Raw genomic sequence first — 21005 nt, forward strand, 5'->3', positions numbered from 1 at the left:
CGGTCGTAGCGCCACCTGTGCGACCTGCGTATGCGGTCGTGTTTCTAAATTCGCTGCCCGGAGGGGATTCATGAATACACATGATAAATGATTTACATAATTCTCTGATAGACAAAGGGGCCCCAAAAAATCTATCTTCAAGGGGTCTCGAAATTGTTGTGGGCCTAGGGCCTCACTTTTAGTTAGTCAGGCCCTGCCAGATCCAATAACAGACACATCATTAAAAGAAAATTGAACCACTGAAGTACATTTGTTTAAAGCGCTCATATCCCTTACTGTTGGAATAAGGGACCAATGGCTGAGAAGGCTGTTATGAAGGATGTGATTGTTTCAAAGTCAATTGAAGCATATCGAAACATCAATATTTAAAAGGCTGCTTATGTAGCATTTTAACGCTACCCGCGGTTCTTTTTTGAACATTCATGTAGACTGGCTTTCTTTGATTGTCGTGTCAGTTACTCCGCAGGCTAGGCCCTAAAGAAAGTAGAACTTGAGAGCCCTCTGCAGACATGGGGACATGCTTCACACAGCGAAGTTTAATAACAGGCAGCAAAAATTGTACTTGGGTCAAGTTAAGAGCAGATCTACTTCTGTTATGGTTAATGATTTTAATTAGTAATTCGTCTAAGTTGAAATCTATAGCTTGTTTAGATTAATTGTAATACAGTCAAACCCCGCTATAGTGAACCCGGGATATAGCGATCCCCCGGTTGTAGCGATCCTTTTGAATGGTCCGAACTGAAGTCCTATGTCATTAATGCAATTTCAAACGCTTGTAACGATCCCCAATTGTTCGAAAATCGGCTATAGTGAACCAAAATTTTCAAAAATTTCAAGCTTTTCAATATTTGGTGCAAAAAGTAAGAAAGGAATCCTTTCATTCGTAAACGTTCCTGACCCAAAAAGTGGATACACTTCAAACAAATTTTATTGGACAGAATTTATGACTTTAAACATGTGCAAAGAAGTTTTCTGGTTTCATGTACTTCAGTATTTTCTGATCTTTGCAAAAACCTTTCACAAGAACAATTTCACTGTGAACTCATCTTCTGATATTGATGAAGAAATAGGAGATCCCGAACCTCCAATTTCAGCTCCGAAGGCAACTGTCAATGTTTTTAACTTTTTTTTTTTTTTTTGCAACTGAAACATGTTGCGGATTTGTTTCCAATAGCTGACTAAAAAAGTGGTGAAAAGCGTTTAAAATCAAAATGCTTGCAACCTAAAATAACATCCTTCGTCCATGCTGTAGAATTTTTTCATAGAAAAAGTAAATTTTTATAGTTTGCTTTTTATTGAGTACAATGTAAATAATACATTTCACTTTTTGTGAACCTAACTACTGATAGAAACATTGTGTAATTAGGATGTCCATTATGGAAGTAATTGAGTGAATTTAGACTTTTTTTAAAAATCGGATGTAGCGAACCCTCGGCTATAGCGATCTCTCAAGTCGGTCAGTTGAGGGTTCGTTATAACGGGGTTTGACTGTATTTGTAGCTAAACCGATAAGAAACGTTTTGCGAAATTTCATTGAAATTTACATTTTTAATTCTTTTTTGTTATGTTACAGTGTTTTAACTAATTTTCATTAATATTTTATCCGATATTTTTGTCTGTTAATTAAACATATTTGACAAAGTAGACTGTTTTGTCGTTGACAGTTGACTTTAAAATAATTGGTTTCACTGGATTTCAACTGTTCGGACATGTCGCAATAGACAAATACAACTAAACTTCCACTTAAATCCATCTGAGTGCACAGTAAAACCTGTAAAGGTGATCACCCTTGTAAGTTGACCGCTATTTTCAGGCACAGAATTAGATCTGTATCATATAATTCAACCTCTATAAGTTGACCACCTGTTTAAGTTGACCACTAAAGTAGTGTACCTTAAGTGGCCAACTTATACAGGTTTCACTGTACAGTGAGAGAAAATGTTCGAAAGAAAGAAAAGGCAAAAATTTTTTTGCAGTGAAGTTTTTGAAGGATTTTTTTCTTAAGCGCTTAAGATTGATGTTTCTTATCAGACACCCAGTTTTATTGGTACGTCATCATTTCTTAGCTTTCTTACCCTATCATATAAGGAATTATTTTCGTCATTAGTAAGGATACCTAAGGTCCTTGCAAACTAATGTGCCCATAACTAGTTAAGTAAAATTAAGTATTTTAGTTATGGGCACAAATGAACATAAATTCATTTTTTGGCCATCTTGACTTAAAATTATTTACAGTTGATGACATAAGCTAAAGTTGGCAGACGATAAATAAAAATTGCAGCAGCAAAACAGTTCTATTTATTTTTTATTTTATTTATTTATTTATTATTATTATTATTATTTTTTTTTTTTTTTTGTTTAGACGAACCTTTCAAAAGTGTGATGAGCACAGTGATCCATTTTTTTAACTTCAACATTGTTCGAATTGGTTAGTTGAAATTTGATTTTATTGCAAGAAAGTTAAGTGTTTTAATATGATTGAATACTTTATTGTGTATTTCCTGAAGATAACTAAATTTAGCTAGCATGACCATAATTAGTTTTAAGCATCTCATGTTCGTAACTAAGCGAATATTTTTATCATATTTGAAAATTAATGAGAACTTCAGAGCTATGAAAGTGCTATTTCTAGTTCTAACGCCTTGAAAATGTGTTACTTCCATGAACTGGAACACAGTTCAATAATAATCCGAATAAAAATAAAATCCTTAACCTTGCCCACAACTGGTCATTTGCCCTAATTTAAAAAGAAACTTTTAGCTACAATTCAGGAAATTGCAGTTGAAACTCATAACATTTCTGCCAAACCTAGGGAATGATCCGCTATGGCATGACAGGTGAAAATTTCCACTCTACGTTCGATCAATTGGTTTTTTTCGAAGGGTTCTCCGCCTTGTATTCATTATGAAAAACTAAGTGAAATGGTCGTGAAGTAAAATGTAGATTAAATTTATAAAATCCATCAACCATTTTCACACATAATTGAATGACCATTCTATGGAAGATTTCTATAACTGACACTCTGGGTAATTTTTACAACACTCGCAAAATTTCTTGACATTTGGTAATTTCTCACCAAATTTGCTGCCAAAATTGATGCCAGTGCAATATAGTACCAATGTCTCACCAGACCAATTACCAATAGAATGCTATGCCAGCTGTTGATTAAACAAGGAAAACAACATACAACAAAAGATTTCAAAAAGTGGGGAAATTTTTATTAAAAAATGTAATTAATCACGATTACAAACAATTAAACACATAAAAACAAAAATAACACGTATCTACGATATTCTGTACAACTTTTGTAACGAACACTAATTCTTCCATTTCTTTTCAGCAATAATCTGACCTGCATGACATGGAATGTGAAAAAATATATCATCAGCCTTTGAATTTGTATTAAACCGCAATTCCGCATGAACACTCGTAGAAAGAGCTTTACCGAATGAAATGCCTAAAGATATGCAACCAAAGTCGTGAAATTTTTATTTTTAGCCTCAAATAAATGTCTCAAACTTCTCAAGAATCAATTTTTGAAGTAGTTTGGACTTACTTATTTAGACAAAAGTCCATTTCCCGAATAAGTGTTTGTCAGTTTTTTACCTGTATACGAAGATGAATTCAAACGGTATTAGCAAGTTCTCATTTAATAATCGTTGGTAGCTCATGATTAAAATTGATTCCTCGTTATTGAACAAACTGGCAGTGAACAAAAACAACATCTGAAGTAGTCATTTAGTTCTTAAACTGTATTTCCAATCTCATTGCCAGCAAAAGATGCATATCTCAGAAAGAATATGAATTCATCAATGCAAAGCTGATGCTCACGTCCAGTGCTTCTCAACCAATGGTCCGCAAAGAGCTAGTGATATTTAATCTATATCATTTTTGCAGTTGTAATTAAATGTTTTAAATGACATTTTTTTGGATTCATCTCATTTCACCTAATATAAATTGTTGTGAGACTATCATCCCTATCGTATGTGGTCAGCATAGGATTTGGAACATCAGCAGTGAAAAAGTTGAAAACCACCGACTTTAACAACAATAAGAACTTCTTTAGCAATGGCATGTCATTTGAAAGTCGGAGTTGATAAGAGAACTGTGAAACAATATACTTGTATAACATGTTTACAGGTGTTTTCAAAAGCTTGCAATTTGAAGACACACATGAGGGTTCATACTGGCGAAAGACCTCATGTGTGCGACTGTTGTTCAAAGACATTTTCAAAAGCTGCAAATTTAATAAAACACATGAGCGTCCATACTGGCGAGAAACCATTTTCATGTGACATTTGTTCAAAGACGTTTTCTCGTGCTTCACATTTGAAGAGACATTTAAGTGTCCATACCGATGGCGAAAAAGCATATTCGTGCGAAGTTTGTTCAAAGGCCTTTTTTTATGCTTCCAGTTTGAAGACACATTTGAGAATCCATACTGGCGAGAAACCCTATTCCTGTACATATTGTTCAAAAGCATTTTCTGGTGCTCCAGACTTAAAGACACATTTGAGAGTGCACACTGGCGAAAAACCATATACGTGTGACTATTGCTCAAAGTCATTTGCTGATGCTAAACAATTGAAGGCACATAGAAGGATCCATACTGGAGAAAAGCCATATTTGTGTAATTATTGTTCAAGAGCATTTTCTAAATCCTGGAATTTGAAAAGGCATTTCATTGTGCATACTGGCGAAAAACTTTTTACCTGTGAACATTGCTTAAAGTCATTTTCTAATTCTTCACATTTGAAAAAGCATATGAATGTCCATTCTGAGGAAAATTCACATGCAAATGATTATTGCTCGGAAGCATTTTCTGATTCTAAAGAGTTGAAGGCACATAAAAGGATCCATGCTGGAGAAAAGCCCTACTTGTGTGATTATTGCTCAAAATCATTTTCGAAATCTTTTAATTTTAAAAGACATTTGAGAGTACATAGTGGCGAAAAGCCGTTTTCATGTGAATGCTGCTTAAAGTCGTTTTCTGATTCTTCAAATTTAAAACAACATATGAAAGTCCATTCTGGCCAAAATTCGAATACCTATAAATATTGCTCCAAAGCATTCTCTGATTCTGAACAGCTAAAGTCACATAATGGGATCCTTTCTGGAGGAAATCTATAATTGTAGGAATACTGTTCGAAAACGTTACATTTTTTAAGTCTTGACATCTGAAAAGCATTTGATTGTACTTTATGGCGTGAAACCATGGACATGTAAATATTCTTTCCAGTCTTTTTCTCAGATCTTCAGATTTAAAACATATGAAAGTCCATGCAGGCAAAAATTTATATTTGCTCAAAATTTGAAACCTAACACCATACCTGGAAATCGAGTAGCCGAAAAAATCGTATTCTTGTTGATTTTCGTCCCACCCATATTCTCCAGAAAGATATCTGTAAACTAAGTTGCGAACTCATGCTGGCTAAAAGAGTTACCTAGTAAAATGTGTTCAACAGAATGTGCTCAAGTTTCTAAATTTACTATCCAATACTTGATTCCGTGCAGGAAAATAAAATGTGAGTATTGATTTTATGAAATTTGTTATTATGGATTCTCTTAATTAATGACAATAATGGAGAGCAACATCTGAATGTGTCCTAGCATTCCTTTTGCTTGCGAATTGAAGCATTTTCTAATGCTTCAGAAATTGGAAAATATGAAAAAAAGAAGAATTACTGAAAAACCAGACTATGATTTTATCGCCAATTTAATAAAAAGTTGAAATATCCTGTTTCTATGCAAATATGGATGCACGTGTTGGTTGGTTGTATGGCTGAAAACTGCTGCTTCGCAAGTTTTAATTGCATTAGGAAATAAATTTCTAGGGCCTTAAAATAGCCTTAAACCATTTTATTCAATTTTCAGCCATTTTGTTCTTATCAGAAATACTATGTCTTCACAAATTTTGGATACATATTATCAACTGAAATAAAATGACTGATTGAGTTGCTGTCCCTTCTATTACATTAGTCACTTGCCAGTTTGCCCCGTGAAACGTGATCAGATTATTTTCTGTTGAGTTTTGTTCAAAGTCATTACTCAATTTATAAAGTTGAAGAGACACTTGATCATCTATTGGTGAAGAAACGGTTTTGTTGCTAAATCTGTTTTGGGTAATTTTCCTAAACTTTAAACCTGGAAGCACTCATAGGAAAATAGCCTGGGAGAAACTATATTTTGTTGTAATGTGTTTAAAGATGCCTCTTGCAGTCAAACTCATTATTCACTAAGCAGTAAGTTACCGCCCCTAAGCCAGGGCTAAGGCAGAACTTCAATGTACCAACAGCCCAGTTACCCCATCCAGGGCCGGATTTGGAAGTGTGGAGGCCCCGGGGCAACGAAGGAGTGGAGGCTCCTAATCAGGGTTCGAAAAGATCATCATATTTTCGAAAATATCCGATACTTTGATATATATCCGAATATTTTGATATATATGTATATCCGATATTTTCGATCAGCACTTTAATAGTAAATACATCTTGAAGTTACTGCTATTTATTTTTTTATATTTTTATTATTATTATAATTTATAGGGGAGAAAAAACGTAAAATTTTGCTGACCCATGAAAGTTAAGATATTTTGTAAAAATTTTATTATGGGGGGGGGGGGCCTTTGTTGTGGAGGCCCCGGTGCAGTAGCCCCGCCTGCCCTCCCTTAAATCCGGCCCTGACCCCATCTGCAGTTCCGTCCTTCTTTTGGATTAATCAATCTTGAATAATAAGGAATTACCGAGCTGGAAGTTGATGTCATCTCATTGAAGCTGAGAGTGCCAACAAGCTGGTAGATAAAGTTAATTTTTCACCAGCGAGAGTCCGCAGACATGGTGCAGTTCAACTCATAAATTGAAAGCAAAGCTTGGGTAATAAGCAGTAAGTTCCCTTATCTAAGCATACCCAAAGGCATTACGAGTTGAGCAGCACCATGTCTGCAAACTCTCGCTGGTGAGATAAATTTACTTTATCTACCAGCATGTTGGCACTTTCAGCTTCAGGGAGATGACATGTACCTACAGTTTGGTCATCCTCTATTCCAAACTGATAATAAGTCCATAACAAGGACGAAACTGCAGTCTCCAGATGGAATAGCTGGGCTGTCGGTAAGCGCTTATCACACGATCCAACATGAGACAAGTCCAAGCAACGCTGAAGTTCGAGCTATCCTCTATACCAGCCAACACTGGCAGAGCTCAGACTTGTTTCTAAACCATGACGTCATCGTTACTATTGTGGGTTGCCGTAAAAGTTTGGATCGTCTGCTCTCAAAACAAATACTTGGTTTGCTAAAATAAGTTTTTATCTCTTCATGCGGGCTTTTTTTTTACTTGTTTCATCGCCGATAGTTTTAGTAAATAATGTTTGAAAAAAAGGACTTTATTTTGATACATTTTTTTTGTTCCGTATGCTATTTTTTTACTTCCTTCCTTTTTTCAATAAAAATCTTGTCATTGTTTACTTTCAAGTAAAAAAAAAGGTGCTAAATTTTAACTGCATAAAAATTGTCTTTTTTGTCTTCATTTGTTTGGTTATTAATTTTTCCCTATGCAGATTCAAAATAATGCCTTATGAAAAATGGCTTTTTTCCATGATTTTTTTTTCATCTCGTTTGTGCGCAGAAATGCAGAAGAAATTTATTGAATTTAAAATTTTCCTAAAAAAGTGCTATTAATGTAGGTTTAATTAACTAAAGACTAACAGCTGAAGTAAATTAATTTTATATCAATTTTATAATAACAAAAAGGCTTTTTTTCCCACAGAATACATTTTGAAATCTGCTGCCCCCCTCCCCCCCACACACACATAACTTTTGAGTGAATAGTCAGATTTGAACAAACTTTCTGTTTGAAAAATTTCAGCGAGCACACCTCATTTCCAGATTTCCTTTTTATTTGAAATATATTTTGTTCCATTTTTTACGCATCAAAGGAATGTAACATTAGCCTCTAAGGGAAAATTTAAGGCAAAGATGAATCCCTAACTTAAAGGTGAATTTGCTTCAAACAAACAGTTGGAAAAAGTTCTTGGTGATGAACATGTATATAGAAAAGGTATTTGTCAATTTAACTATTTTAAAAGTATTTTTTGAACAACTGAAAATTTTTTAACATTCAGAATGACAGAAAACATTATTTTTTAGCACCTAAAAAAATTAAGGGGGGGGGGGGGATTTGTGCAGATTTTGAATACATTCTCAATTTTTGGTATCAAGGAATAGATAAAAAAGCTATCACTAAAATTGAAATGCCATATCTCGTAGACCTGAATATTGACACAAGAGATAAACATGACTGAACCAAAATGAAAGGAATATGAAATGCAAATGGTTTTACTAATGCTGCGGAATTGAAGAGAAATGCCTAGCTACCAATTCTGACTCCTGTACCATACAATTAGTCGTAATCCGACTCCCCAGCTGTGGTAGAAATTCATTACTTCCATCTTCTTTTTTTTTTTTTACTTCATAAGTTAATTTATTATATTTTCCCTATTCAGATTAAAAATGTACATTATGAAAAATTGTTTGAATAATTTAGTTCTATGATTTTCTTTCTCCATGCATGTACAAAGAAATGCTAGAGAAAATTTTAGGGCCTCCAACTCCGACTCCTGCACCCCCAAAATTAGTCGTACTTCCACTCTGCAGCTTCAGCAGAAATTCCTTATTTTCATCCCTTTTGTCTTACTTTATTGAGTACTGGTACTGGCACGGCTTTGCCAGTAGTAGAAAAATAAAAGGTGGTTTGGTTTGCCTGTATATTTACAAATAATGGATGATGAATTTCTTGCCAATTTGCTGTGTTCATTTGCTCTCAAATGTTACGGTTCCATGTTATGATAAATTGGAATTTTATTTGTCCAGGTTATGATAATTTCCTTGGTAAAATATTCTTAACATTGGAATAGTAAAAGAACAAAACGGAATTTTCGAAAAATTTCTTCGAGGTGCTCACCCCTATGCTACGAACTAATTCTGCGCCAAATTTCATAAAAATCAGCCGAGCGGTCTAGGCGCTATGCGCGTAACAGACGTACAGAGATCCAGAGACAGACACAGACTTTCATCTTTATTATTAGTAAAAGATAATTTTTTCCCTATTCAGGTCAAAAATTTTACAAAATGAAAAAGTTTAAATTACTAATTCAATGATTTTCTTTCTCCATGCTTGTACACAGAATTTTTTGAAAACATTCGTCCTCTGACTCCTGTATCCCAAAACTAATTGTACTCCGACACCAGTACGTAGTGTTTTCAACCCTAATATTAATATCTGTACCTCAGGTCAGAAAAACGTAAGTCATATAATTGTAACTTTAGAGGCGAGAGGAAAAACTTTTGTCTGCCGCATGCAAAAGATTGAACATGCGCTCAACACAGACACAAATGCCTACATACACACACACGAACTCCTACACACACAGCACTGCATACACAACACGCACACACATGCATACATACACATATACACGCACCCACACACATGCGCCTACACAAACACACACGCGCATTCATACACACACACGCTCGTGATTGCGAAAAACATAATTTGAATTCAAGATGCCAAAAATACAAATTAATATAATTTTTTTTTTTAGAATTGCATTCACATGGCTCGATGCGGAATGAATAGGATTTTACGTACAATATAATAATGAACGAATTGAAAATCACAATTTTTAGACTTACATCAGTCTGGCTCTGAGGTACAGGTATTATGGAAGAGGTATGGAAAGTGTTCATATATGCAGGAAGATGTTATATTCACAAGTAACCCCATCTTATCTACCTTACAGCTGACTTTCAAAAGAAGTTGATCCAATTTAAAAAGTTATGTCATAAATTCACTTGCATGTTCATATAATGGTTTGCAACAGCTAAGTTTAGCTCCATAATTAGTTTAAAATATGTATTTACAAAGAAAGGACATATTGGTAAAATTATATACAACACCTGCTAAAACAAAGATTATGTCACCAAGAGGTAGGACTGGTACTGTCATATTTTGAGAATTTTAAATATTTTTTGCTTGATGTTATCTTAGTAAAACATGCCATGTACACATGTGACCCATGTTCAAATGTGCCCCTTTTTCCCCTACATAGTCATAAAAAATGCAAATTAACATCTAAAATACATCATTAAGAGTTGTGCTAAAAATGTTTATTTTTTAAAAAAGAAATTAATAAACTCATAATTAAAAAATCAACTTTAAGAAATCTTACTGTGTTCAAAAAATTCAGGTAGAGTCTTTAAAAATGCAAATTATTATCTTAACTACTAAAGGCAAAACTTGATGAAGGAAACATGAAAAGTTATTACATCATCCCATTTAATTGAAAATTTTCCATCAAACCCCACTTCATACCGGATAATCCCCACATATATACCGGATAACCCCCATATCAATATCAGATTAACTACTGGATATCCTGCAAAAATCTGTCAGATATCTCGTACGGTGTGGGCTGGCTGGATCAGATACCGTATTGTTAAAAAAAAAATAGCCGGAAACCGAATAGTTCCCAAATAATTGGTGCAACATTGTTAACATATTCGCAAAGTAATGACATGAACAGCAAGTACACCAAATTGAATAAAATTTGTTTATTTTAAATATAAAAACTATAGCAAATGTTCCAATCATGCTTTATTCAGGTAAAGAACTATTCGTTAAAAAAATAGCATAAACTATAATAAAAGAACAGAATAAAAAAAAATACTATGAAATCGTAATAAAAATTGGTAGAGGGAATACATTTCTAGGTTTTTCAAAGTAATGATGCTTGGGTTCAAATCTTCATTTCTTCTTGGTTAAATGCAATGAATTCTCTTCAAATAGGAAAAACTTGGTTTTTTTTTCTTGAATTAAAACATAGCCATCACCAACTGAACTATTACAATAGTAAATGCCTCAGTGACTTGTGGTTTTCTTCAATTACTTTGGCACCGGAACTCAAAGGATGAAAAGATTAACCAGCAAGTTAACCAATATGACAGATAATTTAATTTATTCAACCTGTCAATATCGACAAACCAGCTAGCGTTTAATGGTAAGATTTCACTAAAAGGTCTTTCTCATATCCTTCTTCATTCATTTGCACAGATGAATGGCTGAAAGGGATCCTTGTAACTGAGAAGCAAAAATTATGTACAGCTCTCTTACAAAATGATTCAGAAACTCACTTTTAAATCATGATAAAGCAATAACATAGATTAATTTTAATTCTTTTTAACACTAAAAGCAAGACAAAATGATAATTATTTGCAAGCAGGATTAATACTGATTTATTAGCACTGCAAAATGAAAAGTTGTTTTTGAATCTTATGAAATTAAGAATTTCTCACTATTCTAGAACACCTCAAAAACTATTTTACAAACATTTAATGTAAAAATTATGTATCAAGCATCAGCCTACTTTTTATATGATACTGTTTTATGTAAACAGTTTTACATTTCGCACATACGCACTATGAGAAATAATACGGCAAATAATCAAATTAAGATTGTTATTTTTTCCAGTAATTTGACAAGGATTCAGTAAAATGTAAACAATCATTTGGCGTCAATATGTACCGGTACTGTCGCCAATGTACCTTTAACCAAAACTACGAATTAATATAAGAATAAGCCAAATTTACAGGCGAAATTTCAGCACGAACAACAATAAAACTAAAGGTATCACAGCATTTAAGATTTTTCTTTCACGCACTATATCAAGCAAATAAAAAAACATCGAAAAGGATATCTTTACCGTATGTAAGGAGTATGCATGCTTTCGGCAATCGCTGATCAATTCCTTGAAAATACTCCCTCATTAACCATATCCTATAAATCTTCATGCAGTACAAGGGACTTTTAACATCCCATAGACATTTTTTCTCGCTAATAAAGTCCATTATTTAATAAATTTCTTAGTCTTCTACTTCGGATTCAAGCAGTCAGCCATGTTGGATTTGCCCGTGCACTCAGATGCTTTCCTATTGGTCGAAAGACCAACTCTACTCAACTTTATTGCTCGGAAGCTATAATCTTGGACTAAGCTCGCGTACGGGGGAACAATAGAAATGATGACGTCGATCTTGGCCGAAGCACCTGAGGTATATTGGACTAGTCCGGTATTGGATGGAATAGGGTGAAAAGTTGCATCGTGTGATAAGCGCTGTATGCAACTCATAATTCATGTCTGCAATGGAAAACTACCTTATCATTGAAGGTGTTTCTTGAGGTCTTGTCTCAAAATGAAGTTTAAGAGATGATTTATTTCAGCTGTGTAATTGTCTGGACAGTTTCAGGCTGAAAGATTCAATACTGTACTGCTGTGTTAATTTATTAATAATATTAATTTCAATGTATTGCTTTGTAGCAGAATAAACCATGCAATAAAACCTTTTTTTTTTGTGTGAAAATAATTGTTATTGCTGATTACTTTCTGCACACAAACGTGTCTTTTATTAAATCTACAATACATTACTTAGCGTATGGCTTCAAATTATAGTAATTCCAATATTGTGAAAAGAAAAAAAAAAATTTTTTTTCCTAAAAAAAGTCAAACTATTTTTTTTAATTAACAGTTTGCGCGTTATTTTGATCATACTTTTATGTTTTGTTTAAAGAATATAGCAGTGAAATGTATTTTATGATAATAGAGGGTTGTTTAAAGAGTTTGGATAGTTTAAAAATTGCACTACTCTACACGAAATCACAGTGTTATAAGTTTGAATACTTTTGGAGTATTTTTTGTATGGTGGATCAAATTCAAAGCCAGATAATTCCTGTCACTAGGGATTGCAATACCGGACCAAAAATTTAATAACGGTATTCGGTATTTTTTTAACTTGATATCGGGAGTACAGGTATTAATACCGGTGTAAGAAATATCTCAAAAAATATTCAAATCATAATGTTTTGCTTATTATTTTCTGGAAAAAGAGCATTGTTTACTTATTGCGAACAAATGATAGAACAAATCTTAATATATAAAAATCAATGTCCTGAGATAACATATATATATACATATATATATATATATATATATATATATATATATATATATATATATATATATATATATATATATATCAACGCACAGCCAAAACCACTGAAGCTTCAGACTTGAAATTTGGCAGGCATGTCCGCATGATTACGAAAGTAACCACTAAGAAAGGATTTTTCGAAATCTCAATTAGTTCGGGAGAAATTAATTAAAACCCATTAATTTCTGCGAAATTAAAACCTGTCATTGAAATTCAAATCCCTTATTTTCGAAGGCTTTCCTCCATTCAAATCATTATTCAATACTTCATCTCAACTTTTGGTCGATAGCGAACTATAAATTTGATATTGTTTTTGTTTCTCACGTGATTCTTCAAGGCTTTTCTCAGGTCGAATCATAATGTTTCTGTCTATTGCTTTCATTTTTTCAAAACTAAAAACGAAGTTTTTAAGAACATCATCAAAGGCGGACTATCATTTTGAATTTAGAAGAGTGCAGTTTCCTGTTAAAGTTTGCTTTGCAATAACCATTAATAAGTCACAAGGACAGACATTAGAAGAAGCAGGGATCCATTTAAGAGAAGACTTTTTTTTCACACGGCCAATGTTATGTAGCTTGCTCCAAAGTCAGTTCATCAAGCAGCTTAATAATTTTAGCACCAGAAGAAAAAAAAACTAAAAATGTTGTAAACAAAGAAGTTTTTGCTTAAACATAGGTATATCAATAAAATGTGGATGGCCTGTGTTTGCAAAGATAATCAATACTTTAAAAGGATCGTTAATAACAGTTAAAGATCGGTTAAGGACAAGGGTATATATGTAAAGAGTCCAGGGGCCCCGGGATCCTTAGCAAATTAGAAAAAGTTATAGGTAATAAGTAATTACACAGTCCAGTCACATTAATGTGACCTCCACGTACTTTCCACGTCAGAGTTAAATAACCAATCACAGAAGGCAGGTGGCAGCACAGTGCAGTTGAGCGTATATAAAGGGTGTGTGAAGGTTTCGGAAAACATTTCAATCATTGGCGTGATGCAGAAACGAAGCGATTTATCCGACGTCCAAAAGGGCATCATCATTGGCTTTCGGGCCAAGGGTGGAAGCATTTCCGAAACGGCCGAGTTTGTGAACTGTTCGCGTGCCGCCGTGGTAAAAGTGTACCGTGCATGGCAAAATGGGACTGTCCACAATCAGCGACGTGGCAAATGTGGTGCACCACGGGCCATAGATGACAGAGGCGAACGACGGTTGCGGAGATGCGTTCGGGCAGATAGACGGGCTACCGTTGAGCAACTGACCACCAAAATGAACCAAGGGGCTACCAAAAGTGTCTCCCAAACTACTATTCAGCGAACATTGCTGCGTCTGGACCTCCGAAGCAGACGCCTGGTTCGTGCACCTATGGTGACTGCTGTTCATCGACGACGAAGGCTAGAATTTGCACACAGTACAGCAGCTGGACGTCCACTGAGTGGCGACAGGTAGCGTTTTCAGATGAATCGCGTTTTATGCTCCATCGGACAGATGAACGTTGGCGTATAAAGCGTGAAACCTCTGAAAGGAACCACCCTGCAACCATTGCCGGAACGGTCCAAGCTGGAGGCGGGAGCATTATGATCTAGGGAATGTTTTCCTGACATTCTCTGGGTTCACTGATCATTGTGGAAGGCACGATGGATCAATACAAGTACGCATCTGTCCTTGCGGAGCATGTCCACCCCTACATGCGCATTGTTTTTCCTCAGGATGATGGCATCTTCCAGCAGGACAATGTGAGGTGCCATACAGCTTCCAGTGAACGTGGCTGGATCGAAGAGCACCAGGATGAGTTTACCGTCCTCCCCTGGCCAGCAAACTCACCTAACTTAAACCCAATCGAGCATCTGTGGGACCATCTCGATCGAGTTGTTCGCGCCATGGGTCCTCAACCGCGTAATCTAGCGCAGCTGGCCATGGCATTAGAGTCGGCATGGCTCAACATCCCAGGGAACACCTTCAGGGACCTAAGTGACTCTCTTCCTGCACGTCTCGCTGCAGTCCGCTCTGCGAAAGGTGGTTATTCTGGCTTTTGACAGATGGTCACATTAATGTGACTGGACTGTGTATTATAGGGGATTTTCGAAACTAGGTGCACCAAGCACTGTTAACCCCTGCTTACCCGAGCCCCATTACCCGAGCAATACCGGGTACGGGAATGCTAGTATCATAATAAAAATCAATAATAGCAAGAAATATAATGCATCTATTTAATTGTCACTAAGCCTGGAACTTATTTCAGTGAAAAAATTCCTGCAGTTGAAAATAATCTTTCTGAATTCACGGAGCCGATGGTACTGTTAATAATGCGCGATACACCTCCTGTAGTTGCCTGGAAGTCCATCTTCAAATAATTCGGTCTTGATCTTGTCGGTTTTGAAAAAATCATTTTTGTGAGTGTAGGTGTTTCTACTGTATTGTGAATATTTTTCTTTTCCATCATTATTATTTATAACTGAGCAGTTACTATTATATATCTAATAAAAACTGTTCTTCGAGGAACAATTCTTTTCCACTATTTAACATCATCTTCAGCGATTTCCTCTTGGTCAGAATAGGTTAGTGTTTGCTTTTTATTTACCCTTTGGTTTGAAATTTACAATTGATTTGATCATGTTAGTTTCTGTCTTTATTTATTTATTTTATTTATTTATTTTTTTTTTTCGTTTTCCTTTTGAAATTATTTACGATTTTGTAAATTTCTGAAAAAAATGCTCCAACTGATTATGCCTTAACCTCTTTGCAAATGTTCAAGGTATTATCAATATTATCTCGCTTGGTGTAAAGCTGAATATCGAGACAGAACAGCACCCTAATACCGGTGACGACAAATTACTATTTGTTAAACTAAATAGAAAAAGTTTTTCTCAAAATTCAGTACAGTTGAGACAAATATTTAAAAACATAAATTGTTCAAAGCAGAAACACATTCGTAATTACACTTCTTACAACTAGTTTTCACTAGAGGGCAAGTCAAGGAAATGGAGGACGTAAAAACATGGTTCACATAAGCTTACGAATGTACGATTTATCACACCATCTAGTGATCTGGTGCTGAGAATATCATTTTGCAATTTTTTCGCTACTTTTATTCATTGATATTCTAGGAATTCGTGCTCTTGGAGCCAAATTTGTACTTCAATAGACTGATTTTGGAACAGCCCCATCGAAAAAGAACTTTATATTTCAAACTAGCGAACATTATAATAACATTGCTTTATTTTGAACTAGTGGTACCCGCATGACTTTGCCCGTAATAGAAAAATTAATAGGCCCTTCGGTTCGCCTGTATATTTACAAATAATGTATGGTGAATTTTCTCGCCAGTTTGCTTGTACCCATGTTACGGTTCCACGTTATGATAATTTCGTATCTCGCCAAGTGGCTTGTGTCTATGTTACGGTTCCACGTTATGATAATTTCGTAATATACTCGTCCATCTTATGATAGTTTTGTTCTTAAAATTTTAATAGAAAAAGAACCACATCGAATTTTCGAAAAATCGCTTCGAGGTGCACACCCCCAAGCTACAAACTAACTTTGTGCCAAATTTCATGAAAATCGGCCGAACGGTCTAGGCGCTATGCGCGTCACAGAGATCCAGACATCCAGACAGAGAGACTTTCAGCTTTATTATTAGTAAAGATTTGTGCCAAATTTCATGAAAATCGGCCGAACGGTCTAGGCGCTATGCGCGTCACAGAGATCCTGACAGACAGAGAGACTTTCATCTTTATTATTAGTAAAGATAACAGTAGATATCCAATTAGTTAAATTCAAAATAATTCATTATTTTTAGCTATACCGAAAATACCGGTATTCTACCCCATCAAATACCGGTATTATGAAATAGCAAAATAACCACAAATATCAGTAATGCAATCACTACCTGTCAGTTACCATTTTGTTCTTTAAATTTACTTTATTTTATTCATAGCGTAATTTTCTTATGCCCTTGGAGTAATTATATAACTGTAATACTTCAGAACTTAGATACTATATTTAGAATGATTTTCACAGAAAAAATTCCTAAACCTCACAGATTATTTTCAAGTAACGTCCAGGGAATTCACGGGTTGCTACAAGTTGCATGAATGCGGGCTTCTCACTGTTGTAAAAAATATTTTTAACTACTAGTGAGAAAATATACCCTGCGTTTTTATTCAGTGTTTCGCCTTCAGCTCCGCTACGACCCATCCAGGTTGACTTTGTTCCAAATGAAAGCGAAATGTAGACTCTGGATATGGTAGCTTGCCAGGAAAGCAGGCAAATAATTTGTTGGGTAATTGCATGCAATTCTGCTTTAGCTTCGGTCATATTTGCAAAAATGCTTATTTTGGAACTTTTCCGGTAAATCAGAGAGGCGCAAAGCTTTTCCTTAAAAACATATCCAAGTTTTCTTGGGATGTTCCTGATTTATTCCGAAAACGTCACTAGCTGTTAGTGGGAGGGTTCCTGCATTTTTCAGAAAGATTCCAAGTACATTTCAGGAAAGTTACTGACTTTTGGTGGGGAGAAAACTTGTTTTTTGCCAAATGTTACTGACAGAAAGTAGAAACATCAGCTGCCCATTATTGTCTATAGGTACGTTTCTGAATTTTTTGCACAGAGTAATGTGTTTGTAAATGTCGAGGGTACCAAATGCTTATCTGATTCTTTCTCGTAGGGAAGTAAACTGGACGAAATGAAGCTAAAACATTCTGCTAACATGTATTAATAACTACACACAACTAATTTCAACAAGTTGTTTGTATTAATTATTGCTTTATCTTAAAAACAAAAGCGTATTATGAACACATTTGTGGTGAAATTAGCGTGATTATACAAGCGTTTAAGTTAAAACCTTACAGTGAACGGCTGAAACATTCGGACCCAGCTCATCGGCATAATATACAATCCAACAAAAACAACGAGACAGAAAAGCATGGTAAAATAGCGGATTCACCGAATACTGAAATGAGAAAGTTATAAACTTATAAAAAACCAATAGGAATGCAAAAAATGTTCAAAACCTTTCTCACAGGTACGAAACCTACGCAAGAAAGAATTCGATTGGCCGAAGGTTAACCCACTGAAGCTAAAACGAAAATGTTAATTTCAATAACCGTGCACCGCAAGAAAAGAAAAAAGTCAGAATGAAGAAGAAACTTCGGGAAATGAAAAAAAAAAACAAAATTTCGGATAAACACAAACTGAAAAAATTTGGGGAAAGTCCAACTGCATTGCAAAAACGAAAACAAGTTAAAAATAAACTAAACAAGAAATTGTGGCATTTTCCGATGATGTGATAAGAGCTAAAATCGAAGGAGTGATTCGAATCCCAACAATCTTGGACGATATTAGACTTATTTAATTGTTGCTTTTTCACATAATTTTGATGCTCTTTCAAACGAAATTTCAAGGCACGCCGAGTTTGTCTTCTTTAGGAAAGCCTGCAATCGCTATTAATTTTATAAATTCCACAACAATTATGACGATAAGTGGAGTTTCCATTATTTCGCTATTTTTACTTTTTATCCTGCTTGTTTTCCTGCCTCGTTGATTTTGTCGATTGTCTTTTCATCTATAAGCTTTTTTTCTTTTGCATTAAAAAAGGAGTTTCTTGTAACGTCAAACGAATGTTTGCAGCAATTTGCAAGTTTTGTGCAAAAAAGTGCTGTTATTTTTAATGTTACTTTTCTGAACAAAGGTATTTATTTATTTATGATATAGTATCTGTGTTTGTTGTGCTGACTCTACGTTTATTTGGTAGTGTGGTGCGTCCAGCGTCCCTTTTGTAAGCCTTTTGCTTCTCGCGGGGCCCCCTAACTTCGTTTTATATGCCTCCCTTGTCTTATTCAAGCAATGCCTTATCAGCTCATGGACCCCGAAGCAGATCGCATTTTAAGGAAGCATGGTAGAATAATTTAAGCTCACGATCTGCAGTTGATGTTTCGAGCTAGTAACATTGTTTGGAACGGAAAAAAAAAAAAAACGCTTAGGAGCCAACGGTCCTAAGGAAATCGTTTCACATCGCCGTGGAATATTCTATTGCACATACTCTTCTTCTTCCACCAACTTTCTTAATTTTTCCCATTAGTTTTCTCAGAACGTCAGAACATTTCTCATCTTCATTATTATCCTCTCGCCCTTTCTTCTTCAGTTTATCGGAGTCTTAGACAATTTGAGAGATAGACGAGGTCGGCCTTCCTACTATAGGGGCTCTAGACGAGCCCTCCCATTCATTCGCTATTGTATGCACTGAAGCAGGAGTAAAGGCGACATCAAATAATTTCGCCGCCGTGTACCACGTGGTTAAGTCCTTCGATTTCGGCGTGAAATACTAACTCTATTTCTCAATGAGCGCAACTTCTAGAGCCATTTTTAAATCGGCATAACTCAACGACTTACTGTAGTCATTAAAATAAACGAATTATCAAACATCCAAGCGATTGATGAATAAATTTGAGTCATTTTATTAAGACAGATTTTTAATTAAAAATAACAAGAAAAGTAACGTACTTAATGCTTTTAAGTATAAAAATCAGTAAAAATATTTTGGTTGTTTTTTGGTGAAAGAAGAATTAAACAATTATACCTCAAACTGCGGCGAATTCAGCTGAATGGAAAACATTTCTATTGTAATAATTTTGAAAAAACTAAAAGGAGAATTTACGTAAGAAATGCGCTGTTTTCACAAAAGAAAAATGGTCTCAGATTTAGAAAAATTTTTTTTATTATCTTTCATTTTCAGCAGACGAACAAAAAGCACGATATATCGGATAGAACGATATTTCAAAACGTGATGTAACAAGGGATTACGGCATCAAGAAGCATTAAACCAATTTTTATTTTATAATGCTGCTAAGTTAAAATTTTAAACCGACGTGGAATATATCATGGTTTAGGCGTGCCCTTTTTAAAGAATACAAGGTGCCATTTTCAGAATTCTCCAGTCCTATTCCTGAATCAGCCTATGTTTGTCAGTAGAGTTTCTCTTTTGATGCGTTCTCCCCATCCCCCTCTTTTCGAATACACTATATTCTGCACCTATTTAAAGTGCACTAATTGTTTTCATTTCTTTTCAGCAGCAGTCTGGACTGCATGACATGGGATTTGAACAGCCTTCAACTCATTCATCAGAGGAATTGAATTTTACCGAGCTAATTGCCTAAAGAAAAAATATTCTGGCATTTTAAGTCTCAGAAGTTAAATGTCCCCCATAGTACATGCGTTCAAATTTGAAGTAGTAGCATTCAGCTGAAAAGGAATTCATTTGTGGCTTAGCAGTGTCCTACTTTTCACTAAATTGAAAAGGAAATGCTAAAAAATACGAAAGTATGATCGTATTGAAAACTTCAGAGTTCATGAGAGAAAAGTAAAGTATCATTGTGGCTTTTGATTCCAAAGTAATTGCAACTTATATGACGTTTGAGATAGTTGGTGTGAATCCATTGAAGCGGAAGTCCATTCGGACCTGAACTTGGAACAACGACAACAATTCTTCAGCAATGGCAGGCCATTTGAAAATCGGAATTGCTGAAAAAGAATATTCAACTCAAAACTCTGTAGAGGTCTCTTCTGACGCTTCGCACAAAAAAATGCTCAATAAAACTCACGCTGCTGAGAAACGCTATTCCTGTGAAACTTGTTTTAAGGCATTTGCTACATCTGCAGATTTAAAAAGGCACCTGAGTTTGAAAGTGCACAGTAGCGATAAGCAATTTTCCTGTGAATACTGTTTCAAGTTATTTTCTGAATCTTCAAAGTTAAAAAGCCATTTGAAACTGCATACTGGCCGAAAAACTCATCCATGTGAACATTGCTCAAAGGCATTTTATAAAGCTTCCGATTTGAAGAAACATTTGAGGGTGCACACTGGCGAAAGACCGTACTCCTGTGAACACTGTTCAAAAACATTTTCCGTTGTTTCACATTTAAACATCCATTTAAGGGTCCATACAGGGGAAAAACCATTTTCGTGTGAATGTT

At 35.0% G+C, this 21005-nt stretch overlaps 1 protein-coding gene across 1 annotated transcript in view; it reads left to right on the plus strand.

Annotated features, from left to right (window-relative positions):
- LOC129227994 (zinc finger protein 271-like) overlaps positions 1 to 20188 on the plus strand; it is a gene marked incomplete at its 5' end in the record, with an annotated part of 32608 nt that extends 12420 nt beyond the window's left edge. Inside the window, 2 exons of the mRNA XM_054862622.1 lie at positions 4154 to 4383; positions 20108 to 20188. Coding sequence (XP_054718597.1) covers positions 4154 to 4383; positions 20108 to 20188 — 311 coding nt within the window. The remainder of the gene's footprint in view (positions 1 to 4153; positions 4384 to 20107) is intronic.
- Positions 20189 to 21005: the final 817 nt, after the last annotated feature.

Source organism: Uloborus diversus, chromosome 8 (assembly GCF_026930045.1).
Source record: "Uloborus diversus isolate 005 chromosome 8, Udiv.v.3.1, whole genome shotgun sequence".
Classification (NCBI taxonomy): Eukaryota; Metazoa; Arthropoda; class Arachnida; order Araneae; family Uloboridae; genus Uloborus; species Uloborus diversus.